Source organism: Neurospora crassa, linkage group VII (genome assembly GCF_000182925.2).
Source record: "Neurospora crassa OR74A linkage group VII, whole genome shotgun sequence".
NCBI classification, from domain to species: Eukaryota; Fungi; Ascomycota; class Sordariomycetes; order Sordariales; family Sordariaceae; genus Neurospora; species Neurospora crassa.
Window position 1 is genome coordinate 2502110 of NC_026507.1, and position 27993 is coordinate 2530102.

The window sequence follows — 27993 nt, forward strand, 5'->3', positions numbered from 1 at the left end:
GAATAATTAATATTATAGAGTTAGACTATTTTAAAATTAAATTTAGTTTAACTATTACTAATAACGGACTAATAAGATATTCTATTATAGAATTATAGAATATGTTAAGTAGTAATATTAGTTACGAAAAAAAGAGAAGGGAACGATATTAATATTAAACTTTTTTTATTTCTTTTAAACTTTATACTTATAATTATCTTTTAATTCCATTACATTTATTTTAACATTTAAAGTAATTAACTAATAGTCTTATTCCTTATGCTATAACTATAGCGCCTTATTAGCATAGGGTCTATTTCTAATTCTCTAGAGGGGAAAACCGTACGGCGTTAAGCGCCGCCGGATAAAAACCCCCAACTTTATCTTAGCCGTAGTTCTCCATATTGCTTCTACTTTATTTACAACTATAATAATTCTTACTCACTACTATAGCGAATTAATTTCGGCTCTTCTATCGCTATATTATCTTAATATTAAAATAATAAGGATAATAGGAATAGGACTAAACCTAATATACTACTTTCTTTACTACCTCTCTATTTTACCCCTTACCGTTCCTTCCTCTACCCTAACCCTACTTCCCTATCCTATTTTTCTATTTACTACCTTACTTCTCCGCTTTCTTATTTTATTCATAAATACTTCTACCTTATTATTTATTTCCTTACCCTATAGTTATACTTCTATTTATAATAGTATAAAGACCCTTTTCCTTTATTTATATAATCCCTTATACAACGCCCCTTTTTAATCTTCCTCCTTCTTCTTCCCTATTGTAACTTCTATTAACTTAATTTCCTCTGGCTATTATCGCTCTAACCCAATTAATTTAACCTCTAATATAAAAAGTCCCTCCTATAATTTATTCTTAAATTCTATATCCCCTATAGTCCTACCTTTAAAGCTTATATTCCTTATTTACAATTTTTATAATTTCCTTAGTAATTATCGCCCTTCTAAATAGAATAGGGAATAGATTATTATTATTATTATTATTAGCTGCTAATAAGTATTTATATTTGTTAGTTTGAAGTTTATTATAATATTTATTGAAGGGTAAAGGACTAAAGAGATTAAAAGAAAGGGTTGTTTAAATTGTTACTAATTTTGGATTAATTCTTTAGGAATTATTAAAATATATTTTATTATTATCTTCCTACCCTAGAAGGCTATATAAACCTCCTAATTATTAAGGACCGGATTAATAAAATAGTAATCTCAAAAGTTATACTTTTTATAGAAGTAGGAATAGTCATTAAGGCTTTTCACAATACTTAATATGCTACTACGGCTAACTCTAATTTATTATTAATAATAGAAATCCTAATCAAAATCAAAATTCTTAGAAATATTTCCATAATCTTCTCGAAGTAGAATAGTAATTAAGTATAGTATTTTACCTTTAAACTAACGGCTGACTAGAACATATAAATCAAGAGTTATAGGCGTTTTGAAAAATCTTTATAAATCATATATAGAATAATTAGGGTTGTGAGTACCCTATTATATAATTAGTAGTTAATAGTAGAATAAACTCTATATTTGGAATATCTTTATTCTTTGTTACTAATAATTACTACCTGTAGTTCCTTATAGCGGTTGTCATTTAAATCTTAAAAGCTAAACTTATAGATTTATAGAAGAGAGTAAAAGGTTATATTATACGGTTATAGTAAATTGCGGATTCTTGATTATTAATGATAGCTGTTTTAGCGTAAGAGTAGAAGTATTTTGCGAATTATGAAAGATAATTAATTAAGGCTTTTGAAGAGGGGAATAAAATATAATTAAATTTCAAGAATTTTAACACCGAACACTTTAAGAAAAAGTTAGATTAGGTATATACTAAATATATAGTTTTAAGAATTCTTAGCCCGTATATTATAGAGTTTACTAAATTTATTATTAGAGTTTTTAGTAAATTCTATATAGATATCTTATCATATACTTAAGATAATTTCCTACTAAAGTAAATTATTATTAACTCCCAATATTTAATTATTATAATTAATAGTAGAAAAGAATATTTTATGGAGGATATCCTATATTATCAAATAAAGAAAGAGTATAGAAAAGCATTAATAAAATAGTTAGAATAGGTAAAACAAATTTAGAAACTTTTATAAATAATGATCAATATTATAGTATTTAATTATTTTATAGTTAAATGTAATTTAGTTATTGCTAATAACGATTTAATGGAATATTTCATTATAGAATACAAGAAATAATAATATTAATTACGAAAAAGGAGGAAGGGAGTAATATTGATATTAAGTTTTGCTATTTCTTTTAAATTTTATAATTATAATTATCTTCTAACTCTATTACTAACCTTTAATACCGCTACTCTATTCCAAATTATATATAGTTTATAGGTAGGGGGCGTTATTAATAGGAAGGAGGGGGGGAGGGGGAAAATACTTTAATATGATAGAGGTATTTATATTTTTTTTAAAAAAAAAGGGGGGGGGGAATTAATATTGAAGTTTCTAAGTAGGAGGAGGGATAAAAGAAAGGGGTAAGAGTAATATACCGGTTAATGAATACTTGATTATATATATTCTTTTAAATAATTATATACCAGTTTAGGTTTCCTTTTACTACCGCTTTAACTATAGTATTCATTATAGCCTCTTAAATATTAATTATATATAGGGTTAAGGACGATGCTTGGTTATATTATATACTATTATTATAATAGTTGATATATATTATACAATTAATTATTGTACAATAAGATCGTTTTGTATTTAAGTATGTAATATGGAAAATAGTAAATTTTTGGTAATTAAATTATAATAAAGATGTTATTAATTGATCAATAATATAGTAAAGATTTTGAAAGAATAGTATATAAAAAAACAGGGAAAGAATTTATATTATCTTAATATTTCTCAATAGGCTACGAATTTAAAAGGGTTGCAATAGTAGTAGTATAGCGGAGGCTAAAGGTAGCAGCGAGGTGAGGGGAGTATATTAAGGTTTAGGGAGGGGGCGTAAAGAAGGTTAATACTTGTAGGAAAGAGTAGTAGGAAGGAGAGTTAAGAAGCGAAGCGTTAGGGCAAATAAAAGGGGGGTTAGTAGGTAAGGCGTTAGAGTGGGTAATAGGCAAGGTATTAGGGTAGGCGGCAGTGGGGGTTAATAAACTATTATTAGTAGAGCGAAGGGCTTAAAGGTTGGAGCTTAGGCTTATAATTATAGTAGTAGAGGGGAATAGTATATAGTAAGGTATTTAAGAGTATTAGAGGAATTAGGAGAAACGGATAAGTATTAAGTAGAGAAGGGAATACTATAATTTATTTTAAGGGATTAAATTATTATTAGAGAAAAGAAGAGAAGAGGGAGAAGTTTAAAGAGTAAGGGAGAGAGGGATTATATATATAAATCTAGAGAGTATAAATATTAAAATTATTATTTATTATTTATTAGTATTCATTACTATTTACTATTTAGTATAATAATTATTATATTAAATGGAAGGTACGAGTATATTAGTTAGTAGGATAAGAAATGAGTTTATAATTATAATAGAAGTTACGAATATATTGAGAGCCTATTATAAAAATAAGTAAGAGAGAGGTAGGGAGGGGAGAAAGGAAGGGGGTAAATTATAGAGCTGGCGCTTAGGTTATAAATTTTAGTTTTTTAAAACTAGAACTATTATTAATTATAGTAGCGTAGAGTGTGTAGCCCTAATAAGATCCTTTTAGTGCTAGTGGATCCATTTTTTAAATAGACTTTCCCTTCTTTATGGAACCTTAATTAAATTATATAACTAGCACCTATATTAACCGTGCCGCTCCCGTTATATTTAGTCAAATAGTGTAAGAGAAGACTTACCTAGTATATATTTATAAAGCGGGTCTACCGAAGGTTGTCGACGGGCCCGAGGGTTAATGTAACAGAGACTAACTTAAGTACACAAGAGTAAACCTACTTTTAGTAAAGAGGAGAAAGCAACTACTCGTACTACACCCCCACTACCTAAGTGGGTGCTTACAACTAATACGGCTATACTAATAAAACGGCCACTAGGATTAGAGGTGCAAATTATAGAAATAATACTAAAATAATAAATGTTTACAATGTATTATATTAACTAATTAAAAGTAAATAAGGAGTAGGGGGATAGTTATAGTAATGTAATATATTTATTTATCCTTTTATTATCTAAAAAACTCTATATATTAAAAAGTTTTCATTTACTCTGCTAATTAAGCCTTAAAACTACACCTCTAACCCTAACCTAGCCGTTTTACTAGTGTAGCCGTAGTACCCGTGAGCACCCACTTTATAGGGTGCGAGTCTGGCGAGGTCCAAAAAAGTGGGGGCGGGGGACGAGTATAGGTAGGAACTTTATAGGCTTCGGGTCTCTAGTTTAATTAACAGGAGGACTCAGATAACATCGTTATCTCACCTCGCACCCCCCCCCCCCCCCCCCCCCGCGCCGCTTATCGCGGCTGAGCACTCAAACAATGGGGACCACCTATTTGCCTACATAAATCGTTATAGGAGGGAGGTTGATTTACACTTGTATCTACCTACCTACCTACCTACCTACCTACCTACCTACTTACCTACCTACCTACCTACCTACTTACCTACCTACCTACCTACCTACCTACCTACCTACCTACCTACCTACCTACCTACCTACCTACCTACCTACCTACCTACCTTGCCGCTCTCTCTCTACTTACGACTTATGCCTGAATCCTCCAACTCTTTGCGCCAGTGCACTCTTTCGTTGGCAGGCTGGGGCAGTTTACAGACAACATACAAACCTTCCATTTAGCATCACAACGCGGCTTCCGTCTTCTCTCCCGGCCTCCAAACTTGGATGCCATCCGCACACACGAGAACTTAACAGCAGTCATCACCCCCGCCACCTTCTCATCCCCACCATCGACATATCCGAAGCCGACACCCGCATCTTCAGTTTGATCTTGTCGTCTAGCGATCTCCAGCTATTCTGTCCATCAGGACGCGTTGCGTGTCTGGCTCAAGTTGGAATTTTGCCGGCATCCACTTCTATCCGTCAAGCCCACCTCGCCTCTGGGCACTCAGGGGACGCATTCATGACTTCCTCGCGACCGAGCGGCAGGGACAGCACTGGCTGGCAAGAGACAGTGTCCAACACATCTCCGAAGCTGGTTAACGCAATGGAGGCTGCCAGAGCCGGCGCTGCCGAAGTTGGACGCGTAGGCCGCCGCTTCCTCTACCGAATATGGGACTGGGAGCCTGTCAACAATCGCACTATTAATGAGCCCGTGTGGTGTCTCGGCTGTTCGTACACGCTTGACATCAAGCAGTACGGCTCGCCCTTGTCATCGTCGTCGCTATCTCAGCTTACAGCAGACACACCACCCTTGGATAAGTCACAGCTTGCCGCCACGCATCAGCACCAAGACTTTAATGGCGTCCGGACAACTGCCACGGCAACTTGTCTATCAGACACCTCAATGTCTGCAGCACCGACAGGTTCCCAGCTGGGATCCTTCGACACGGTCCCAGATTCTGTAACGAGTGGTTATGATTCGGCTTTAGCATACGAAGAGCCTGGGCAAGATGGTGGATGGCCGCCTGCCTTTCTCGACGACTTCGAGTCTCGTATATGGATGACGTACCGCACTGACTTTGCACTCATTCCGAGATCGAGCGACCCCCAAGCGTCTTCTGCCCTGTCCTTCGCGATGCGGATAAAGACTACCTTTTCAGACTTGACGGGCTTCTCGTCCGATACGGGCTGGGGGTGCATGATAAGGTCAGGCCAGAGCCTCCTAGCAAACGCTATACTTATTGCTCGCCTTGGCCGTGGTAAGTTGCTCTATTCAGCATGCTCGCTCGCAACAACAAAAATAAACAACAGGCGTGACAACTAATAGCACTGGTATAGAATGGAGGCGAGGTACAGACTTAGATGCGGAAAAGGACATCATTGCCCTTTTTGCAGACGACCCTCGCGCCCCATATTCCCTACACAACTTTGTCAAATACGGTGCCACGGCGTGTGGCAAATACCCGGGTGAATGGTTTGGTCCATCGGCAACTGCACGATGCATACAGTAGGTTATGGTCCTCCGGGCAAACAAAAGGAGCCTCCTTGACTCGTGAAGACAAAGAGAGTGAGTAATGTGACAGTATGGCTTACAATGTGCAGGGCATTGGCGGACGAGAAGCAGTCGGGCTTGCGGGTATACTCAACCGGTGACCTACCGGATGTTTACGAAGACAGCTTTATGGCGGTTGCGAATCCGGATGGGCGCGGCTTCCAGCCAACACTGATTCTCGTATGCACAAGACTTGGCATTGACAAAATCAACCAAGTATACGAAGAGGCCCTCATCTCAACTCTGCAGTTACCCCAGTCAATAGGTATAGCCGGGTAAGTCTTTGAACCCAAATATGTGACGTGGCACTATGCATTTACTCATCCTAACGTGAACATTAGCGGTCGTCCTTCCTCGTCCCATTATTTTGTCGGCGTCCAAGGCCAACGGCTCTTCTATTTGGACCCTCATCACCCACGGCCTGCACTTCCTTATCGCGAAGATCCGAGAGGATATACGGCAGAAGAACTGGATACGTGTCATACTCGACGGCTGCGACAGCTTCATATTGGCGATATGGATCCTAGTATGCTTATCGGGTTTCTCATCAAGGATGAGGACGATTGGGACACGTGGAAAAGCTCCGTGAAGCATGTCCAGGGCAAGTCCATCATCAGTGTTTCCCCGTACGACCCTGCCAGGGGGCAGGGTGGAGGGCGTGCCGAAGCCATTGATGAAGTAGAAACTTTAGAGAGTGATGATGATGGAGAACCCGCTTTGGGAGCATAATGACTCAAGAAACGGGGCATGATGTATTCGGAGCCTCGCTTCTACTACTCAACTTCAAGACAGTACGAGACCGACGAAAAGAGACGTTGAGGCACACACGGTAGGTGGCGGTACCAACGCTATGTTGTACAAAGTCTTGGACGCATGTTATGATCGTTTGGTGTGACGGTAGTACACAGAACTATCTACCGTCTCACTTTTCTATCACCCTTTGTGGATTTAGGTGCAGGGGCCGCATGATTTTGTTCCTTGATGTGCGCGAATAACTTAGTCCGAGATGAGAAGGTTTCTTTGCAGAAGGCGCAAAGGTGCTATTACTTCCTATTAGTCGAGTGATATGCGATATACGCAATATAATATACGCGCGATTTCTTCAAAGTGTACGTGAGTTACAACTTACAGTGCCTTGTTCACCTGCTTCAGCGGCTTGCCGCGCAGCCTTCTTCTCGCGTTTTAGTTTCGCTTTACCCAACTTCTTACCAGCACAGCCAGACTCCGTCCCACCAACTTCCAGGCCGAGAATGTTGTCAGTCAGAGATTCGACGCCTTCATTAGTGGCCAGACTGTCGGGCCGTGGTTCTCTGAAGGCAGTTCCAGCAATGAATCGATTTTCGACTGTTGATCGAGGTGCATACTCGTCATCTTCCGTGCTCGAGTCATCCGCTGCACTTCGGCCCGACTCCTCTCGCGTTTCTGCGCTTTGGTAGATGTCCTCGTGACTTTGTGAACTGCCACCTAAAACGCCCAAGGGGGATCTTGCGGTATCATCACTACCTTCAAAATGAGTCTTTCGGGGAATTTGCGGCTGAGGTGAGGGCGTCGAAATAGCAGGACTCTCTACACCCAGGTGAAAATCGGCGTTTTCCTTTTTCATCTGCCTTTGCAGTTGCTGAACGGCTTTGACGTGTTTCTTGCTTTTCTCGTGCGCCTCCAATTGCTTTTCACTCTTGAATGTCTTGTTGCAGACAACGCATTCGAGGACCTCAACTTCGGACTCCTCCTCAGAAGTGAGAGAAAACTCGCTAAGCGGCTGCTCTTCATCATCCCGCGCCTGAGCCCAGTCAGGCACCACGTACTCGGCCAGCTTCTCCTGATTGGCGGCTCGTGATCGCGCCGCCTGGGCAGCGGCGGAATTCCGTAGAATCTGTTGCCGTTCAGACTCGGATTGCTTGTTTGGAATATAACGGGGGTCACGTTTCCTGACAAACGACACGAGGGACAAGACGGCATCATTGAATTCGCGGATGCCCTCTTCACGAAATTTGCGGTTTTCCTTTTCCATGAGTCTACGGACTCTACGGTCAGGGGCATCGCTAAGGCGATATTTGTCCTTCCAGCTGAACGTCTTTTTGGTAGAGAAGCCTGACCAGATCTTGTAGAATGGCTTCGCGACGGAATCGTAGTCGTCGCCGGCCCGGCCAAAAGCTGGATAATCTACGGGCATGATGCCTTCCCAATCTGCCGCTGCGGTTTCTTCGGCCGCGAGTTGGTCAAAAAACGAGTTGAGAATACCAAAAAAACCATTAGGGCTGTCGTCCATGTGCACACTCGAGTTGAAGCGGCCCATCAGCGTAAAGATGGCTGTTGCGGAGGTGTAGCTAGTTCCGTCATGGCCAGATGGCTCAGCGCCAGAGAGATCTGTCTGGCCTGTGAGGATGGCCTCACGATGGGAATCGTACCAGGCGCGCTCCTGAGGATCCGACAGGATCTCGTACGCCGTCTGTACTTCGGCGAACTTCCTGGTCGCATTCTCTTCATCATTGAAGTTGCGGTCAGGATGCAGCTCGAGGGCCTTCTTTTTGTATGCCTTTCGAATCCTACCTGAACTCGTCAGTACCGTATGCGAATTTGCAACGTCTGAGATGGAAATGAGCTCACTCGGTATCGGCAGCCTGGCGATCTACCCCCAGAACCTCATAATAGCATGTCTTGCGCTCTAGTACGGCAGCAGAGGCCTGTCCGCCGGACCGCGGGGCTGATTGCTCGGCACCCATATGGGAATCTTAGCTTGCTGGCGCAATGAGTTACGTGGGTACGGTAGTGAGCAGATGGCGTTCTATGAGGATGATGGAGAGAGAAAGAATCGGCAGAAAAAGCATTGCTACCTCTAGTATACACAGCACATCTGTGCTTTTGTGACGGCGGCGCTGCTAAGAAAAAAATGATTAGATGCTGAGGCGGGTCGGGCGGTGGGTGCAGTAAAGTTGAAGTGGGGCGGACTGCAGCATACTCGCCATTGGGAACCTCAAGGTAGGCGATTCGAGCCCTGACGAGCAGGTATATAGTGTATAGTCCACCCCTAGTTTCTGTCTGTTAACGCGGGACTAGTCTAGGCGGTAGGTAACTAAACACCTACTAGTACGTACTCTACCGGTCCAGACCTTCCACTCGAGTTGCCTAGAATACTTGACAGAATCGGCCCTTCCGATTGTAAGCAGCCCTCGCCTTCTCCACTTACATGAACCATCACATGGCCACCACCTTCGTCGTGTAGAGGGTTCGGGGGAGACGGAGGAACATAGGTAGTAGAACCGTGTCGACGGAACAAGAGGTAGATGGCATGGTAAGAGAAGACGGTGTGCTTTCGCAGATTTGAATATATCGACTGGCCTCGGCGCGCCCACAGCAGCACCAGGGACATAATCACATAGTACCTGCGCGCCTCAATCGTGGTCGCCATCGCCGGCCACTTCGTTGCTTGGAGGTGTACCTGAACCAAGAAGCGACCGTCCATTCGAGTACGTAAGTCTAGTGCAGTGCAGCGCTTCCTCTACCCTTATACCATGGAAGTGCCACATTGACTGAGGATGGGTGGCCATGTGCGACCAACAAACAGGCCATTCATTGCCATTGCCTTCAAAAGAGCAAACACACACACACTCATGTCCAACATCACTGGTGCGCATTTAGTTGAGTGATTTCAAACAAACCGTCCGCGCGTGTCAACGTCCCGACTCGATCCCAACGAGATTCCGAGATTCCTCTCTTCAGCTATTGCCGATTCACGACCCGACCTAGACCTAAACCTAGTCGTCATCGCTGTCGCACCGCGCGACTCGCAAAATTGCCCCTCGTTCTTCCCCAATCCTACAGTTACTCGCCATGACCACGCCTCCGAACGAATACCAGGACTTTTGCATGGCCATGTCGCTACAATGAAATTCGGTCACTCGTTCAAGGAGGCCCTGCAAGGCCAGAGCTACCCTCAGCATTGGGTAGACAAAGCCATTCCGTACGGTCAGCTCAAGAAGCTCCTGGGCAAGGTGCGAGAAGAACTTACTCGCAACGGCTATGACCCCGATACTCTTCACAGGCTCTTGGCCGACCACAACGCAGAGTACAGGCTAAGGGTAGAGAATTCCCACATCCTCCGCCCCAAACTGGTGGTCCGCCCCTCGGCCAGTACCATTTGTCTACGATCCGATACGGTTCCGAAGCTCCTCACGGGAGGAGAGCTTAGCACGTCCGCCAGCGCACCTCTCAACTCGTCGTCTGTACTACTGGAAAATCCCACCTCGTCACCCCCGAGTCTGGCGCAAGCCCAGGATGCTGGATGGGTTGATATTCCTCTGGACTCGGACGCAAAGTTCTTCAACATCCTACAAACAGATGTGGTTGAGCTAGACTCGCTGCAAACCCAAGAGCGTCAATCTATGAATGACGGCATACAGCTGCTTGGTGATGAGATTGCACGTCTGGCTCGGCCCCGCAAGGGAGTCATTCATATAGCAAAATCTGACCTCTACCGTTGGCGTGAGATTTTTGAACTCTACTTGGCCGCCCAGGTATTCTTCTCGACTGCCGAGACAGCCACGGGTCCGCGTGATAGTGAGAAGGCGCGGAAGCAGCTTGTTTGGTTCCAGGATGAGGTCAACAAACGACAGCTTTTACAAAAATTCAAACTCAAGGCTAGCGCGGAAGCTTACACACATTTCCTCGAACTCAACGCAACCCTCCTGAAAAATTTCAAGTTCCAAGAGCTTAACCGAACAGCGGTTACCAAAATCATCAAGAGTGAGTCCAGCCCAGAACGGAGTGGTGGATGACAACGACAAAAGGGCAAGACGAAGATGCGGGGCAGAAAGAAGAAATAGAGAAGAGCGAGCGAGAGGAGGGGTATCAGCGAGAAAATAGCTTGCGTGTTATGATCAAGAGCAGGTCATTTTAAGCGTACAGGATTATGACATGACCATATGCTAACTGTTCAGCAGAATTCGATAAACAGACGTCATTGGGTGTGAAGGCAGAGTTTCCAAAAGTCATGAGCTCTGCCCCCTTCATCGTTGGGAGTATTGCCAAAGACATCTGCTCACAGATGGCTTGCGAAGTGCTCAGCCGTGTTCCCCAAATTGTGGATTACACATGCACAATCTGTACGCATGCCGGCAGGTCTACGTCAAAATTTAGACCCCGTCCACCCCCACAGCCTTGCGTGGTGGTATATTTAAGCTGACAATGATGGTTGTTGTAGGTTACTCGATCTGCTGGCTCCCCGTGCGACTGGACTGTGACCACATGTTTTGCATCCGGTGCATGATCAAGATGCAAACCCGGGAAAAAGAGCTGTGCCCCCTCTGTCGGGCCAAAACCGTGCTATCTGCGACTGAAGGTAATGATGAATTCCAACATGGCTTGATAAGCAGTATTGAGCACGTATAGCTAACATGCGTCGCTTTCGCCAACTACAGCCCACATCGACTGGAAATTGATGTCCTATATGGAGAAGTGGTTTCCTAAGGAAACAAAAGAAAAACAGCGTTATAACGAACTAGAGAGACGCAGGGAATTGTTGGGCGAGGCTTACGTTGATACAAACGATGGGCCATGCATCGTGATGTAGACGGTGTACCTTATCTGCTTGGCTGGCTATCTTGCCTTTATGGGATACGCCTTATCATCGAATCTCAATCATGTTGAAATTCGTTCGAGTTGGGCCATTCTGTGTTTCTACTTTACTATTGATGATGATTTGGACGTGATACGCGTGGGAACTTGGTCGGCCAGTCAGCGCTTCACACAAAGCAAGTCAATTCAAATCTGGGGTATAATTTGAATTATTTTGGGATATCTTGAAGTCAGGTTTGCGTTGTTGGGGGTGTAATTGAATTGAATTACGTGTCTTTGCTTCGGATTATCATCTTTTCCAGCCACATAAACTGGGTAAAATAATACCAAGATTCCTCACCATACTTCAGAGTCTCCCGGTTTCTTTACTGATATAGGATATTTCTTTGATTAGTTTTATAATACTTACATCCGACCGCCTACAGCCAAAACCATCGTGTATATATCGAAGAGTTATATCATTGAACAAATCTTACGCCTCTGACGAAACAGACACGCAGATTAAATAAATCAAATCTGACCTCAAAATTGCGTTGTTATAGTGCTCGGTTTGTTTTACTGGGTTACAGGGTGGCTTGCGTTGATTGTATATGATTTGAATTGTGTGAAGCGCTGGTCGGCCTTACATGGATGCGGGAAATTTCGGCTGATGTTCAGCAGGTTGAGATCCGATTTTCTAGGCAGATGGGACCCAGTCGAGTGGTATATAGTTGCCAAAGTGTAGGTATGTATTAGCGGCAAAGGACAAATGTGTGACATGCGAAGAGAACACAAGGTTTGTATCATTTCACTCCTCTTCCTACCACAGACCCATCTTAACATGTTTACATCTGTAAGCATTCGCTACCTGTCCTTACTTTCAAGGATATTGAGATTGTTCCTCGGCAACTTTCAGTGCTCTGGTAAACACATTGATAAGCTCATCTGTTCCCTCCAGCCCGACACTGATCCGTATCAAATTCCTGTCAACACCATACTGCTCAGCCCAGTCAAGCTCCTGATAATGCGCCAGGAGCACATAGGGCGAAGTCAATGTGAAGTTGGTTCCCAAGCTCGGACCCTTGGCCGTTTCGATCGCATCGTAAAAGGCCACAGCCTGCTTCTTCCCTTTGAGGACCACTGAGATAAGGCCACCGTAGCCTCCTTGTGGCAGTTTGACCGCTTCATAGTTGGCCCGTGAATCATTGTACTTGGGGTAGTAGAGAGTCTTGACGAGCGGATGATCTTGGAGGACACGGCAAATGGCTTCGGCATTTGCATTGACTCGGTCTATGCGCGCGACGAAGTCTCTGCTGTTGCGCTCCATGAAAATGACATCCTCGGGCCAGTAGGTGTCCTCCAATTGCTGCTGGACGAAGGATTTCAGGGCTGAATAGTATCGTGAATTAGGGTTAAATATAGCACCGCCACCCATGACGTTGCAGTCGCCGCTAAAAATCTTTGTGAGACTGCTGACAACAATGTCCGCGAACTGGAGGACATTCACATTCGCAAAAGTGCCAATAGTCTCGTCTACAACAACGGCAAATTCGTACTTGTCCGCCAGCTCCCGAATACGGACCAGGTCGGGACAAGTGAGTAAGGGGTTGCCCGGAAATTCACAGAAAAGAGCGAGATACCGCTCTCCGGACTCGAGTCGAGTCTCCAAGTCGTCGAGGTCGGACTTGGAACCGTGGCCGTAGAATAACGCACCAGAAGGGTTGAACTTCTCCAGAATCTTGAGCGTATCGACGTAAGGGAAGCCAAAGTTGACGCTCTTTAGCGGCGTGCTGCCCGGCGGGGTTCGAATGGAATACAGCGCTCTGTGGGCATGAAAAATGGCGTTCATTCCGCATGGGAAGAGATAGATATCTTCCTCGCGAAGATTGGCGATGCCGCGGGTGTTGGAACTCATCTGCTTTTCTGACAGCGAAGGGGAACCTCCAAGGTCATGGTCGGCACTTCGCAGTGCTCCGGCAATTCGTCTCTTGATGGCGGACTTGGCGGGATGGACAAAGGAGAGGTCGAGATTTCTGCCGAAACGCTCTTCTAGAAAACGGGAAGTCTCTTGGATCATCGCAGTCTCTCCGGTAGCCCTGTGGATATGGCCGTGCATTATCGTTTGTTGGTTTCCTCCAGCGTCAAGCGAAGCCTGCCGCTGATAGCGCTTGGGACCGCGACACGGCTTTGCTGCAGAGACAGCCGCATTACGGAGTTCAGTATCAGGACGCAGCAAGCCGTCTTTGAACAAACCGTGGCAGAACTCAGCCCGACGGCTAGAAACGCCATCTCCACTATGCTGCCAGTACTGTTTTGCGAATGGAAAGCCGTCCTGTGGCATGATCACAGCAGAGATGGATGGACAAAGGGGCTCCAGGGCACGCGCCTCGGGATCCGACATATCAAGAACGAGGTTGACGACCTCAATGTTGCTGCAGACATCAGCAGGTGCCCGCGAGCGGATGAAATCAACGCAGCGAGAGGCAATGGTCGGCGTCGGGAAAAGCATGGCTGTGATATCACTAGTTCGCTTGGCCTTGGTACTGACATGCGTGGCCACAATGTCCGCAGCAAAGGCCTGAATGGTCCGATGGATGAAGAAGCTGACACAGGTCGGTCAGTACAACTGTAGTGCTCATCGAGATACTACGACTGTAGTGATCATGATGTCTGGAGGACAGGCGCCCACATACCGAGGATAACCCGTTGCCATGCGTTTAACCACCCAATCCTGGCCCTCCTCATAGCCAACATTGGCACTCCAGGTTGGGAGTGAGACGCTCACGGCCTAGAGACAGCAACTTGAGGTCAGAAAGAGGCATTGTAATGGTGGTAACTGTATGTGCTGGGGAATGGGTGCATACATGAGCGGTCTCCGAGGGTATAGGGTCCCCAAGCTCGAAGGGAGGCATGGTATACGTGACTGAGTGCCAGATGAGTGCGGATAGGTAGTAAGATGAGTGGTGATGCTGCGTGAATGTTATACTTTTGCTTCGCGCGGATGTGAGGACCTTCCCTATTGGTTCCTGGCCTAATAGATGCTGTCTTTCCGTTAGCTGGGTCACAATTACCGCTTAAGATAGTGAGGCAAGGGCAAGCTCCAAGAACATGGCTAACATAAAACTAGGTGTGTCCTTGATAATTTGACCTAACTTATCTCTGCCTCCCTGTTAGTTCTGAGCAAGGGAATGAGTAAAGAGAGATGTTGAGTGAGCAACCAAGTGAGCCAAGTGAGCGAGTTCTGAGACGGAATTTGGTCGCTAAGGAGTGACTCGTCGATGCCGAGTATCGGAGGCTTTCAAGTATCTGTACTTGTGGTTGTATCCAATCAATCACGGAGTTAGATCTAAGCTAGCGGTGACGATCGTTCTTAGTATGTACATAGTACTCTCTCTACTGCCAGTACTGTGTATATCGTATGAAGAATGTTTCTGGCAGAGACGGTCGCATTTGACGTTTCGTTGATAGACTGGTCCTTCTCACGGCCTAAACTATATCTTGCAAGTCTTTTCTATTCTACCGGATACACCTTGCTCTGCAGGAGATTCTTATTGTCCATAACGCTGCATTGTTATATCATGCAGCATACGTTCATACCCTCCGCCTACAAGGTCAATGTATGTAGGTACTTAGGTACCCGGGCCGCGGCGCAAAACCGACATGACGGAATCCCCACAGTCTCCACCCCCTAGAAGATGAGTCTACGCCCCGCCCGAACGCCTACTGTGACCTACACTACACATTGACGCCGTAGATCGGTGACGGAAGATGCAAGGAAGATGAGGGAGTATCTTTCTGTTCTGCCCCTGCCGGCCGTTGCCTGCCGACCAGCCGACTTCCAACCACCCGTCAAACGCGAGGCGCTCCCATGATGAAACAAAGGTACGTCGAGCAGGACTGGATATATATATATATAACATTCTAGCCAACTCGGTTCTGGGCAATGGTAAAAGCCTTTCTATGTTTTACATATCACGGATTGTTCCCTGCGATTTGTCGCAGTGCTGGTTCGCCCGCCCTATTGTCCATTACGAGCATGACTGGCCATGGTCTGCCTATCGCCATACCATTATCTCACATGCCCTACATCTTGGGCATCCATAGACGTAGGGCCGCAGACGATGACCGATACAAGATGAACACAGAAGCTTTTTATTCTATTTTCAGGATATGCTCCCTGTGCGTTGCAAGTCGACACTTATGACATTCTTCTATGCTTAGGTTGTCCATTGTGAACCCACCTGCCGGCGCGCGGCTTAATTGTAGTATGCGCGACCGCTCCTGCGAGTCCCCACGCAGCTGATGCTGTCGCTGGGTACGATACTATCGGCATCTTCTTGGTCCTCTACCTCACTGTCCCACTTTGTGGACTGAACACCCGAGGTGTCGGGCGGTAGCAGAATCTCATGAGGTGTGACGAGCTCGCTCAAGCTACCCGAAGCATTTCTAGGCAAACCCCCATCACGGCTTGAACCATAAGCGCCAGACCTTCCCAATGGACTGCCACCGACTTTGACACTGGTCGTTTTCATGCGGGTGCCTGACTTGGAGCGTCTGACTGTGTAGGCCTCTTCAACCGGAGAACCGCGGATGATACTTGATGATCGATGACTCTTTGTTGACGCATAGCCATCCCGTTCTGGCGTACTCGTGTCGTAAGTGTAGCTTCGCTGCACCATTGGCGGGTGTTTTGCGCCTCTTGAGCTTTGAAGGTGGTGGTGATCCGATGAGATACCCACGGGACGTCGTCCGTATTCCGCTTCGCTGCGGTCCCGAGGAGAGCCGCGAGACCGCGGGGTCATATGACGGCCTCGAACGTCCTCCAAGCCATCTCCAAAGCCGTCGTCCACATCTCTGCCTCGCGAAGTGCCCGCATAACTGCTGTATCTAGTAATGTACTCCGGCCGCGGTCCTGCCCGGGAAGCACTGCCAGAGGTATGCAGATGCTCATCAGGTAAGCGAACCTTGTCCACTGCCCGGTCCACTTCCACATAACGTGTCCTAGGCTCCAAAAGTTTTCCAGAGTACTTTTCTACATGCCCCTCCTGATGGCTACAGCGGCGTGAAAACGATGGCGGCTCATGATCATCACGCGACGAGCGAGAGCGTTCGGCCTTGGATATGCTGTACAAAGCACCTCCCACCGCACCGGCGGCTGCGGCGCCCAAAATGGTACTCACAACCGTACTTGGACTAACGCCTCCGGAGCTGTGCCTGGTTGGGAGAGTGGGAGCATAAGAGGCCGTCCTCGTCACGTGACCCCACCTGGAAGCATGTCGATCATCGTCTTCAACCTCAGCCGAACGCCGGTGACACGAAGGAAGGTTTGATCCCGGGTATGATGGATTCGACGCTACACCTGGGCGCTGCTCTAAACCTCTTGTATCGTATTTCCACAGGAGGACTCGACTTGGTTCTTCATCGGCTGACTGCTGGTACCGTGTAGCTGTGCCACCGTGATGGGACGGGTAGCTTTCGAAAGGCTGATATACGATCTCCATGGTGTTGCCGTCAGGGTCAGTGACGTTGATTTTGAGGTCGCCAGCTCGAGTTACACTCCTATGGGCCTTGGGGGTTGTAGCAGCTGATCGGGAATCAGCAGGGTGCCGTAGTGGTTTCTCACTGGCGTCTGGTGAAGCTCGGCGCGCGCAACTAAAAGCTTCGTCGGCTGCGACCGCAGAAGGGGCAGAAAGGGAAATATGTGAGAGTCTCAAGGCCCGATGTGGGTCAACTTCACGAATCTGAAATACAGGTTTGTCGCGTGACGGATGGCCGTAGGTGATGGACGGTAGGGGTCCGTCCTCCTCACTCAGATATCTCAGGCCAATATTCTTTATGATGGCCGCGTAAAAGGGTGCGGAGGATGAGAGATGAGAGACTTCGAGGAAGGGAAGCATCTTGACTGATGTGTTTTTGAACATTTGGCCACCCACGGAATGAGCAAAGGCGTGCAGCTCCCAAACGTTTGAAAACTGCTGATTGATGCCCACCCCTCAGTTTGATGTACAGCCCCGGTGTTGAAGATGAAGTCAATGTGTGACAATCTTTTGAGGGTCCGAGGTATCGAAGGTCGCTGAGCTAACAAGAACCCTCCAAGCACCATTGAGGCACCGCTGGAGTACCGCGGCGCGAGTAGGCGATCAAGAAAGGGAGGAATGTGCTGCCGCTCACGGCTCACGAATCCAAGCACTTAGGCCAGGGGCTGTGAGGCGTATCCGTGGTGGGTAGGTCTAGTTGTACTCTCAAGTACCGCCGCAAGGGTACGTTATGGACAAAGCGAGGAGATCGAAGACGTGTTGGAGGAAGTGACTTGTGAAGCAGAGACCCTTCTCACCGGTCCGGGTTTTGTCATAAACAGATGGTGTAGGGCGGGATAAGCGACGTCCAGTGGTGGGCAGAAGGGCGGCCAGATAGCAATTGCTGCTTGGCGAAATGACTTGACGGTCGGATAGCGGTTGGATTCGTCCACGTATGTTCAGCAGTTAGTCATGTTGGTAGCAAGTAGGAGGAAGAGTGGCAGAGCAGGTCACAAGTGTAGGTAAGTGGAAAGGCATATCCCCTTTGGGGCTGATGCGCTTCAACTCCCCTCTCATGAGGCGGTAATGGCAGTTTCATGGTAATTGTGGGTCCCAGGCGCCTATTTTCGGGCTCATCCGTGGAGATATTTAGTCACTGCAGCGTATAGTGTAAAAGAGCATCCCGAACTGCCAAAGTATGCAGTCCTGTGGTTGGTGGTGATGGGAGGCAAGACAGCGAACCTAACGCGACCCGGCCAACCGGCCTGACTTGGCTGACTGGCGATCGAGGGCGGGAGAATCTCCATTGGCGAAAACCCATCTCCGCCCTTTTAGGCAAATGCAACCTTGCAAGAACATTCCTACTTTTTCCAGCTTCTCCCCTTTGATGATCTGATGGGAACTGATTTGCACTCGCACTGCAGGATTTTCCGTGGACAACTGCTGGCCATTGCCGCTCACTGACGGTCACGACTGTGCCGCCGCCTGACAAGCCATCCTTATGGTCTGGTATGCATCGCCACGGTTGCGGTAAACGCTTCGGTGCCTGGGTGCCGGGGTGCCCAAGTCGAAAGCTTGTATGTAGTGCAATGTAAGGCTTCTCGTAACCGAATCAGCCTGAGTGTAAAATTAGCATGTCAAACGGTGCCAAAAAAAAAAAAAAAAAAAAAAAAAAAAAAAAAAAAAAAAAAAAAAAAAAAAAAAAAAAAAAAAAAAAAAAAGGCCCAATAACCAAACCCAACTAGACCGGAAACTGAACGACGTGCTCGGTCTTAAGTCTTACAAAAAGTTTTTGGGCTTTCCATGTATGAAGAATATCAAACTATCATCATATTTTCATTTATAAAAAAAAAATTTCAAAGAAAATATTAGCAACACTACATTTTACACATCTTTCCTGTTACCACTGGGTTGTGTGTTCCTGGAGCACAAGCATTGTAGATCATTCAAACCCAAAAGATCCAATTCACAAATTTGCAAGGCACAGCAAAGGCGGGGAGTGCTCCAGTGCGCGTTCATACGAACAGTCTCGGGAGTAAATGCCAGGCTGACGGCAACTGGGATAACCATTTCATATCCACAGGTGATATGGTCCTGCAGCCCATGATCCAATCGGTCTGAAGACCCAGTGGCCAAACGCCAATGCCCAGGGTGTTACTTTCCGCGGTTTATTGGCCGAATGAAGAATGCCATGTGAGATACATCAAGGCCTGTACGCTTCTTGTACATTGCGAGTACACGGCACTATTCGTCAGGCTTTCAAATGGCCATGGAAAGAGATACAGGCACGTGAAAATGAAATCAAACGAGCTTACGCAGCAAGGGAGACACATTGTTTTGCAAATGCTTTATTTGGGAGAATAAAGGCATTGGGAAGGAGAGGAGGGTAGTGAGGCGTCGCAGTCCGAAAAACGAGCAACCCACGAAAACACTGACCTGTGGTAGATGGCTACTAGGTAGTAGTGCTGATATCGTGTAAGCAAAAAAGAAGGATGACAAAACATGGTTCCAGTGCGTCACTTCCCATTCTCTACCACTGATACTAACTGGGCAAGTCGCTACTTGCCCTTCTTTCCGTCATGGCAATGTCTGAGTTGGAATGGCGCATGGCAAGCGTTCGCTCGACAAAAAATTGCGTTTCACTTGACCCGAGAACTTTGTATCCGCAAGAAGATAGTATTGACTAGCTAAGGCTGGACGTATGAAAGAGCTAGGAAGAGGCGAAGAAGAGTATATGACGAAAGGAGAGGAGGGAAGGCAGGCCAGGTTGAATGGTCTTGCGTAGACGATGAAAGCGTCTTGAGTCCGTTGTTGAACGCCCCATGTTTTGGTTGCAAAAACAGCGACAGCGCAATCACAGGCGACCCAAGTTCCGGAGGCTCTAGCCCGCAAAATCGCGATGTTGTATCACGAAGCTGGCCAAAGCCCCCGCAGCCTCTCTCACGCGTGAGAAAGGCAAACAGACCTTTCACCCATCCCTCCATGTTCCTCACCACGGTTTGATTGTCGATTAAATGATGTCCCACGCATCCTCAGCGGCGTGACAGAACTTGCTGCACGCTACGCTGGCTGACAAGCTATAATTGCTGATGGAAATCTTCTCATCGACATACTCATCCGCAAAGTTATCGGCGCCCTTGGCCATGGCGCCTACAAAGACGCAAATGCTCTCATTCTCGCCCAAAGCGTCGATGTACTCGCGAACGCGCACAACGGGGGCGTCGAAGCTGAGCGTAATCTTGCGGCAGTTGGGAGGCAGGTGGTCCGTAATAGGGTTCTGAATCACCTTCAAGAGCTTTTCCTGTGAGTTGGTTCCCTTGATGGACAGACGATGGAGAAGCTGGACCATGAGACCAGCGAAGCGCTTGAAAGTGCGGGGTATACGGACAGCAGGCGAGACCTCGATCAGGACCCCTTTGGCGGTCTGGATATAGATCTGCAGCCTGCCGGCCTTGTTGACGGGCGAGTCAAGGAGCGTGAGGAGGCACTAGAGTACACAAATGGCGAGTGTCAGTAGCAGTATCCGCATGTTGAATGCAGACTGGGAGTGTTTCCAACCTGGTGAGTAATGTCGGGGCGAGCGTCACTGATATCTCTGTTCATCTTGCGCATGACACCAATGTGCTCATCGCTATTGAGGAGCGAGTATTTTTCCTCTCGCTGCATGCCCATGCGGCCAGAGCCGCCGTGGGACGCCTTGTAGGTCTCGAGACTGGCGTTGGAGAGTACCACGATGAGCCTCTTAGTATCCTTGTCGGTAGGTGGGATGGGCATGTGCTGCTCAGCAACGAGTTGGGGCAGTGCCGGAGGAGGGAGCGACTGGGTGCCTGCCATGGTCACGTCGTGGTTAGACATGTTGAAAACCTGAAGCTCACTCAATAATCGAATAACCAAATGTCCGGGGGCAACGACAGGTAGGAGAAATGGCAGGCGGCGGCGCTGGTAGAAACGGTAGGTTTGATGATAGTTGCTGATATGGTCGTCGTGATGGTGCTAGGGACGGGACGATGGATGATGTGTAGCCAAGAGAACGCAAGAATGGAGACAAGACGGCCTTTCGAGTTTTCGAGCGAAAAAAACGAAATGGCATTGGCCACCATTGGCGATCAGTCAAAAGAGAGTGGGGTACCGAAGTTCCAGGCTTCCCGGGCCCCTCTTTCCGTGTACAGTAGTAGTACGTCTTTGCGGCGTCTTTCCCGTCAGGGTGTTCCCGTCGATTTTTTTGTTTGATTTTTTTTGGTCCTCTGCGCTGCGCATGCGCTATGATGCTTGGCAACAACGGAACCGGGACACACGCAGCAATACAGCTTGGGAACGCTCAAGCCCGCCCCTCAAACCTCCGAAAAACTTCATACCTCGAGCGCCGCAACACCTCGCATTCAGGGCCCAAACCAAAATGATTATCTGACATAGAAGAGATTAAAAGGTCGAGGAGGGTACTTACGAGGCCGCTTGCCAGCACGGGGGTGTTCTGGGGAAGATGATCCGGACGACATGGTGGCAGGGGAGCACGGAGCAAAGACAACGATGGAAAACCAAATGGACCCTTGATGGCAGCAAGATTGAAGCGGAAAAGTTGGAGGAAGAACGAGACGAGAGCCCAGAGCGCGGGTGCGCGGGCGCACGTGCCCTTTTATATGTTCACGAAGCTCGATAACACGACCTGGATAAACCGACTGTGTGGGGCCATACGAACTGAGAGCAGTCAGCCCCTACCCCAAGCTTGGCATTGATATCGCGCGCCGGCAACCATCAGTCCTCACAAGAAAGCATCGTTTGAAATAGTCTCAGTCAGACCCACAACCTCCAAAACCACCCCACCCCACCCGTTTCTGCGGTAGCAGGTCTGAGCCAATTTTGAGCATTTCGGCCGTCAGCCGCTGTAGGACCCAACTATATATTATTATATATTATAAATTCAAGGAAGCTAGTAAAGATAAATAAAAATTACTCTTATATAGAACATTTTATTCTGATTCCAATGGTAGCCTTAGTTCCCTCATACGACTAAAAATCGTCGAAATACAAGGCTTTGAACTTTTGGACTTTTACCCCCTCAAGGCTACATTACTTTAATGGGTGGTCCGAGCTTTATAAAAATGGTACCGTCAGAACCGCCTTCCCAAGGCTTACCCTCTAGGCTAGCCGTTAGCTTCTAGTTCTTCCTTCTACATCATTTTTCATAACGCTTTCAAATATCATCATACTATTATTTACAGAGCGCTCCAATTACCCGTATCAAATAGTAGCTACAATTAAAAATTAATTAACCAAACTAAACCCCTTTCAATTAGAACCTTTAACTAAGTAAACTAATTAATCTTCAAACGGTTCATTAAACCTCTAATCGCAAAGACCCTATATCGCTCAACACCAACCCTGCAATCGCAAACAATAATAACAATCCTTTACTATTATATCTCTAAATCCTTCCCAATCCTTCCCTTATACCTTCTCCCCGCGCTTCCTAATTATACTATACCAATTTACTTGTATTGGTTCGTATTAATTAAAATATTATATTATACTACCCTAATCCGAATACCTACAGACCTCAATATAAAGGGTAACCCCGTCTACCAATTACTCAATTCTTAAACGTATTTCTACTCCTACTTCTTATCTATACTCCTACTAAGTACTTTCTTTATTCTCAATACTATTATTCATTAATAATTGTAATTAAATATACTATAATCTAAAAGCTAATTTCAATACTATAGCTAACTATAATTTAACTAACCCCGGCCTAGCTAATAATCCGCCTAATAATTTATTAATATATAATAATTTATTTTAATAAGAAAATTACTTTACTAATAACTTTAATAACCTAATTAATTATAATAGTACTATCGTCGGATAAACGAACTATCCTTCAACCTATAGTAAATTACCCTTTACTAAATTAATCCAACTACCTCCTAGATTAATAGCTTAGTCTAATAAAATTAAATAATTAAATACAATTAATTCTAAGTAACTAAATTCAATTAAATAAGATTCTCTTGAATTATTCTAATAACTATTAAATTTATTACTACCTCCGTCGCTCTTTCTACTGCCTAAACCTCCATTTCTACCTCCGAAGCTATAACTACTCCCCGCAACCTCTCTAACCAAAATAATTTTCACTATACTAAATAATTTACTAATTATAATTAATAAATCCCCTATAAAACCGGCTTTTATTCTAATAACCCCCAATAACCCTACTAAACTAGCGACCGAAGAAGCTCCTAAGAAAAAACCCGTTTCTCCCTCCAAAATTAAAAATATTATAAATTTCATAAAAAGTATATTTACGGGAGCTAAGCCAACTACGCCTCCTAAAGCAAGCCTTGATAATAATAGTATATTATATATTAAGTACCGCCCTACTAAAGACCGTCCCTCAACCTACTATAACCGTAATTTAATAACTATAGGATATAATAATCTTTATAATTACACTGAGGAAAATGCGAATGCCCCCGAAGAGTCTAAATATAAAACAAAAGAATCTATATCTAACCTAGAATAACCCAATACTCCTAAATACCTTAGAATCGATATAAGAACTCTATAATACTTAATTAATAAAATAACCTTCGTTAATAACTAATAAGACTATAATTTTACTACCTTATTAAATTAAATTATTGTAATAAATTATAATATTAAAGGATTAACCGACTTCGTAAATAAATATTTTAAAACTATTTGTCTAGTTAATAATAACGTCCAAATAAAAGTTAATGTAATTGATAGTAAGGTAACTATAATAGGTACTAAAGTATTATAAATTAATACTAATTTTAATATAATAAGTAAAAAAATCACTATAATATAAGCAAATTTAGTTATATTTAGAGTAGTAATTAAATAGTCTAATAAATTCAATAAGCGTATTAAAGGCTAACTCTCATTTATTATTAAAATACTTAGTAATAGGACCCCCCCTACCCCTATCCCCAATATATACTTAAAATCTATCTTAAACGAAGAATTACGCCCTATAAAAATAAAGCTAGCCTAAAAAGCCTCTAAACGGGTAGTTACCCAATACTATACCCCTACTACTAATAGTCCCTTACTTCGATTTATTAAATTACCCCCTAGTTTAATATTAATTAAAGACTAGTATAAGTACTCAACGTCTAAAAGTCCTCTAATTAATAATACTAGTATTAAACCCGCCTTCCTTACTGCTAACTTCGGTATATATAAAACTATACGTCCTAAACCTATAGTTAAAGATAAGTAGGATACCCCAAAACCTCTATCTGCTAACCTAGCTATAGTTTATACTACGCTTTTCTAATATATTCCCGTATAATCCTAAGGTTTAGAATTTACCCTAATATTGTTAAAACCCTACTGGTCCTTAGTACTTACCCCTAGTATTATTAAAATAACCTTATTGGTTCGTACTATTAATATCCTTGTCGAAGAATTAAAGAAGAATTTTAAGTAAGTGGTTAAGGATATAGAAATTATAAAAAAGGATATTAGTACTTAAATAGCAATATTATAAATTTTATTTATATTTAGTTTGAGTACGGCGCTTAATCGTAGAAGTAATACCCCCCCTATTGTATTAATAGGAGTAGTCGCCGTAGGAGTCCTAAGTAGTAATAATTCCAATAATAAAGATAATACTAATCCTTATCGCTTAATACCGCCTAGTAGAGGAGGCTTCCCGCCCGGTAAAGGAGGCTTCCCGCCTAGTAGAGGAGGCGGTAATTTTCCCCCTAACAATAAACCCGTAGTTAGAATATATAGAAACTATCCTTGGGAATATATTAAAATTAAAAAGGAGGAAGTCGGATATTTCAACCCTTATTATTTTAACCCCAACGACCTTAGTGTAATATAAAATAGTAAAGACGTTATTTATATAAATATAATAATATTTATAGACTGTATTCTATTTATAATAGAAGATTTCCCTACTATTAAAACCGAAACCGAAGTTCAATTAATCTATCTCTTTCCCTAATTACTATAAGGAGTAATACTCCTATAGTAGTACAACCAATTTAAACTAAATTAACGCTAAGCGATATAAAGCGAAGGACTTAACGGTTTGTACGACGGATTAATTATTCGCTTTAAATTAAACTCCGCTACCGCTATTCGAAAGTTCAATTAAGGAACTATTACCCTAAGGGACGTTGCTGCGGACGAAAATACAATTTCAATATATATTATAAAAAAACTATAATTAGCCCGCATAATAGGTATACTCTCTAAAATAGAGGATAATTAGTATGGTATTACAATATATATTTAGAATAGTATAGATACCTGTATTAAAATTCTATTACGCCCCCTACGTAAAGTAGGCTTCTTAACCAACTATATAACAGAAGTCAATAATATTAGAAAACTCTTCGTATTTATAATTAAGGATAAATATTCTAATATTTTCCCTAAATCTACTTATACTATTAATTCTACTAACCGTATAACTAATAATGCAATGTATAACAATTCCTATTAATATTATAATTGTAATTCTAAGGCCGCTAGCCGTAAATCGTACTACAATAACTGTAACCGCCGAACTGACTACTATAATAATTAATATACTAAATACTATAACGAATAATATAATAACTAGCGTAATAACTACTGTAATAATTAATAAAATACCTATAATCGTTAGGATACCCGCTGCAACGATAAGTTTAAAGGAGGTAGAAATAATAAAGCAAACAACCGCGCTCATTATACCGAAGATACTAAGGAGCGAGAAGACAATCCTAATAAAGTTAAATAAGACAATGCTACTTTTACGGAGGATTCGGACTCGAATAATAATAATAATAATATCTACTATATATATAATAGAAAATTAATTTATTATAAATACTTTAAGGAATTTAATTCTACTTTATTAAAAAAACGCTATATAAAGCAATATTCACCCTACAAAGCAACCAAATGTAAAATTATTCAACTACTCTCTAAAATCCCTATTATTTAGAGAATATACAATTAATACTATTTAATATACCTATTGCAAAACGCTATCTTTAAATATATTAAGAAATATAAATACGTTTTAATAAATACTTACAAAGATAAAAAGCTAGTACTAAAAGTCGTATACTATATTAATAATTTTACTAATTATAAAATTAAGGAGGCGATAATTTGCCTAAACGAAGATCTAACTAGCAACCTGCTATTAAATTACACCTATTTGCGCGTTAAAGCAAGGACTACACTAGAAAGTAAGGATTTTAAAATTTACTTCAATTTAAGCGCGGAATATAGTATTATTAACCGAAAGATACTATTCGGACTTCAATATTCTATTTCAACGAACTACTCTACAATAATCCGAAGGGTAGGTAATAAATTAATTAAATTAAAAGAATAGGCTACCTTTATAATTTACTTTCTAAATATTAATTAAAATAGTAATAATACCCTACTAAAAACTAAAGTAAACGCTTAAGTAATAGATAACCTAATACTAAATATCCTATTCGCTAATTCTTTTCTCTACCTACAACAAATTAATATTAACTATAAGGCTAAGCTAATCCAATTCCCAAAAGACGGCTTTATAATAAGCTTCTCAATAATTAAGTATTCTAATAAATACAATAGGAAGGTCACATTCGGCAAGAAAATTTCTCTATTACTAAGCAAGTAAGCTATAGTACCAATCTATTACAAACCCTTACTAAAAGATCGCTCTTTCACCTTTATATTACAATACGTAGCAATTCCCTATATAATTATTAATACTAAATCTCCCCGACTAATTCCTATAAAAAATATATTGGAGGTAATTATTAATATCCTAAAAAACTTCTATATTAGGTCTATTAGTAAATATAAGGATAATAAATTCTTCACAACCTTATAGGCCAACTTCAACGCCGCTACAATCGTTAAATAAATATTAGCCGTCCTCGAAAACAATCCTAATACTATACCCGCAGACGTAATAAAATAAATTACTAAAAACCTCCTATTACTACTAAACGCTAAAATTCTCCTCTCTAATAAACTATACACCGAATAACGCTACAACCTAGCGTCTAATATACTAAAATTGCTAAACGTTCCCGAAAAATACTCAATACTAGGTATCCGTATAAAAAAAACACCAAAAATCATCACTAATAAAGGTATACACATCTATACAACCGATCCAGCCCTAGCCAAAGCACTAGAGGAAATCGTAACCGCTTTCCCCAATCTATAGAAAGAAAGAAGAATCGTCAATATACCGCTAAAAAATATAATAAAAGTCCTACTCGTAGAGGGTTAATAAAAGCAAAGGGTCGTAATAAGGATGTACCCGTTAAATAAGAAGGACTAGGCTATAATTAACAAAATCTTTAACATATTCTATAAATAAAGTAAAATAGAATATATACTTTATATTACGCCATTCGCCTACCCAATATTTATAATTTAGAAAATAATTAAATTTAGCCCGAAGGGCCGGCCGGTTATTAACCTAAGGGCGCTTAATAATATTATAGTACCTAATAATTACCCTCTCCTACTCTAAAGTAAAATTATTGTATTTATCCGAAGTAAATTCTTTATTACTATTATTAATATAGTATTATTCTTCTACTAATTTAATATATAATAGAAATACTGTAACTAATTTACCCTTATTATTTATTAAAGCCTAGAATAACCTACAATAACCTAAATAGGTTTTAAAAATATACTAATATATATATAATAGTTTATAAATATACTATTTAAAAATTACAAAGTATACTACCGGGTATATATTAATAATATCGTTATTACCTCCAATATAGCTAATAAGTATATTACCTACCTTACAA

General features: G+C 43.0%; 6 protein-coding genes across 9 annotated transcripts; 2 read left to right on the forward strand and 4 right to left on the reverse strand.

Annotated features, from left to right (window-relative positions):
- The first annotated feature begins 4658 nt into the window (after positions 1-4658).
- NCU02433 (ATG4 protein) lies at positions 4659-7220 on the forward strand. The gene is made up of 4 exons (XM_954345.2): positions 4659-5820; positions 5900-6068; positions 6164-6388; positions 6455-7220. The coding sequence occupies exons 1-4, from the start codon at positions 5082-5084 to the stop codon at positions 6840-6842; spliced, it is 1521 nt and encodes a 506-aa protein (XP_959438.1). The 5' UTR covers positions 4659-5081; the 3' UTR covers positions 6843-7220.
- Positions 6766-9067, reverse strand: NCU02432. 2 transcript variants are annotated; one of them, XM_011396880.1, is made up of 3 exons: positions 8721-9067; positions 7243-8659; positions 6766-7153 (listed from the first exon to the last, which is right to left on the reverse strand). In XM_011396880.1, exons 1-3 carry the CDS (start codon positions 8834-8836, stop codon positions 7028-7030), a joined length of 1659 nt encoding a protein of 552 aa, XP_011395182.1. In that variant the 5' UTR covers positions 8837-9067; the 3' UTR covers positions 6766-7027. The 2 variants fall into 2 exon arrangements, with proteins under 2 accessions (XP_011395182.1, XP_011395183.1); XM_011396881.1 differs by having other exon boundaries at positions 7243-8663.
- A 124-nt stretch (positions 9068-9191) lies between these two features.
- On the forward strand, positions 9192-12025 carry NCU02431. Of its 2 annotated transcripts, XM_011396879.1 has the most exons (5): positions 9192-9580; positions 9679-10856; positions 11054-11215; positions 11314-11451; positions 11531-12025. In XM_011396879.1, the coding sequence occupies exons 2-5, from the start codon at positions 9998-10000 to the stop codon at positions 11680-11682; spliced, it is 1311 nt and encodes a 436-aa protein (XP_011395181.1). In that variant the 5' UTR covers positions 9192-9580; positions 9679-9997; the 3' UTR covers positions 11683-12025. The 2 variants fall into 2 exon arrangements, with proteins under 2 accessions (XP_011395181.1, XP_011395180.1); XM_011396878.1 differs by having other exon boundaries at positions 9198-10856.
- Positions 12026-12258: 233 nt separating this feature from the next.
- On the reverse strand, positions 12259-14930 carry met-7 (cystathionine gamma-synthase). The gene is made up of 3 exons (XM_954342.3): positions 14531-14930; positions 14360-14454; positions 12259-14269 (listed from the first exon to the last, which is right to left on the reverse strand). Exons 1-3 carry the CDS (start codon positions 14576-14578, stop codon positions 12547-12549), a joined length of 1866 nt encoding a protein of 621 aa, XP_959435.2. The 5' UTR covers positions 14579-14930; the 3' UTR covers positions 12259-12546.
- Positions 14931-15558: 628 nt separating this feature from the next.
- Positions 15559-18414, reverse strand: NCU02429 (hypothetical protein). The gene has a single exon (XM_954341.2). It carries the CDS (start codon positions 17585-17587, stop codon positions 15923-15925), a length of 1665 nt encoding a protein of 554 aa, XP_959434.2. The 5' UTR covers positions 17588-18414; the 3' UTR covers positions 15559-15922.
- Positions 18415-19516: 1102 nt separating this feature from the next.
- NCU02428 lies at positions 19517-21760 on the reverse strand. Of its 2 annotated transcripts, XM_011396876.1 has the most exons (3): positions 21627-21760; positions 20741-21009; positions 19517-20669 (listed from the first exon to the last, which is right to left on the reverse strand). In XM_011396876.1, the coding sequence occupies exons 1-3, from the start codon at positions 21676-21678 to the stop codon at positions 20193-20195; spliced, it is 798 nt and encodes a 265-aa protein (XP_011395178.1). In that variant the 5' UTR covers positions 21679-21760; the 3' UTR covers positions 19517-20192. The 2 variants fall into 2 exon arrangements, with proteins under 2 accessions (XP_011395178.1, XP_011395179.1); XM_011396877.1 differs by having other exon boundaries at positions 20741-21760.
- Between the last annotated feature and the right edge of the window lie 6233 nt (positions 21761-27993).

Bases quoted from the DNA above. Each gene is read 5' to 3' on its own strand.
- NCU02433 (XM_954345.2), top strand. From the start codon at position 5,082: ATGACTTCCTCGCGACCGAGCGGCAGGGACAGCACTGGCTGGCAAGAG. The intron at 5,821-5,899 runs GTAAGTTGCTCT...GCACTGGTATAG, and splicing joins TATTGCTCGCCTTGGCCGTG to AATGGAGGCGAGGTACAGAC. The intron at 6,389-6,454 runs GTAAGTCTTTGA...CGTGAACATTAG, and splicing joins CAGTCAATAGGTATAGCCGG to CGGTCGTCCTTCCTCGTCCC.
- NCU02432 (XM_011396880.1), bottom strand. From the start codon at position 8,836: ATGGGTGCCGAGCAATCAGCCCCGCGGTCCGGCGGACAGGCCTCTGCT. The intron at 8,660-8,720 runs GTGAGCTCATTT...GAGTTCAGGTAG, and splicing joins CGCCAGGCTGCCGATACCGA to GATTCGAAAGGCATACAAAA. The intron at 7,154-7,242 runs GTAAGTTGTAAC...AGGAAGTAATAG, and splicing joins AAGCAGGTGAACAAGGCACT to CACCTTTGCGCCTTCTGCAA.
- NCU02431 (XM_011396879.1), top strand. From the start codon at position 9,998: ATGAAATTCGGTCACTCGTTCAAGGAGGCCCTGCAAGGCCAGAGCTAC. The intron at 11,216-11,313 runs GTACGCATGCCG...TGGTTGTTGTAG, and splicing joins GGATTACACATGCACAATCT to GTTACTCGATCTGCTGGCTC. The intron at 11,452-11,530 runs GTAATGATGAAT...CGCCAACTACAG, and splicing joins CGTGCTATCTGCGACTGAAG to CCCACATCGACTGGAAATTG.
- met-7 (XM_954342.3), bottom strand. From the start codon at position 14,578: ATGCCTCCCTTCGAGCTTGGGGACCCTATACCCTCGGAGACCGCTCAT. The intron at 14,455-14,530 runs GTATGCACCCAT...TGCTGTCTCTAG, and splicing joins TACCCTCGGAGACCGCTCAT to GCCGTGAGCGTCTCACTCCC. The intron at 14,270-14,359 runs GTATGTGGGCGC...GACCTGTGTCAG, and splicing joins ATGGCAACGGGTTATCCTCG to CTTCTTCATCCATCGGACCA.
- NCU02429 (XM_954341.2), bottom strand. From the start codon at position 17,587: ATGTTCAAAAACACATCAGTCAAGATGCTTCCCTTCCTCGAAGTCTCT.
- NCU02428 (XM_011396876.1), bottom strand. From the start codon at position 21,678: ATGTCGTCCGGATCATCTTCCCCAGAACACCCCCGTGCTGGCAAGCGG. The intron at 21,010-21,626 runs GTAAGTACCCTC...TGACCATGGCAG, and splicing joins CCGTGCTGGCAAGCGGCCTC to GCACCCAGTCGCTCCCTCCT. The intron at 20,670-20,740 runs GTTGGAAACACT...TGTGTACTCTAG, and splicing joins GCCCCGACATTACTCACCAG to TGCCTCCTCACGCTCCTTGA.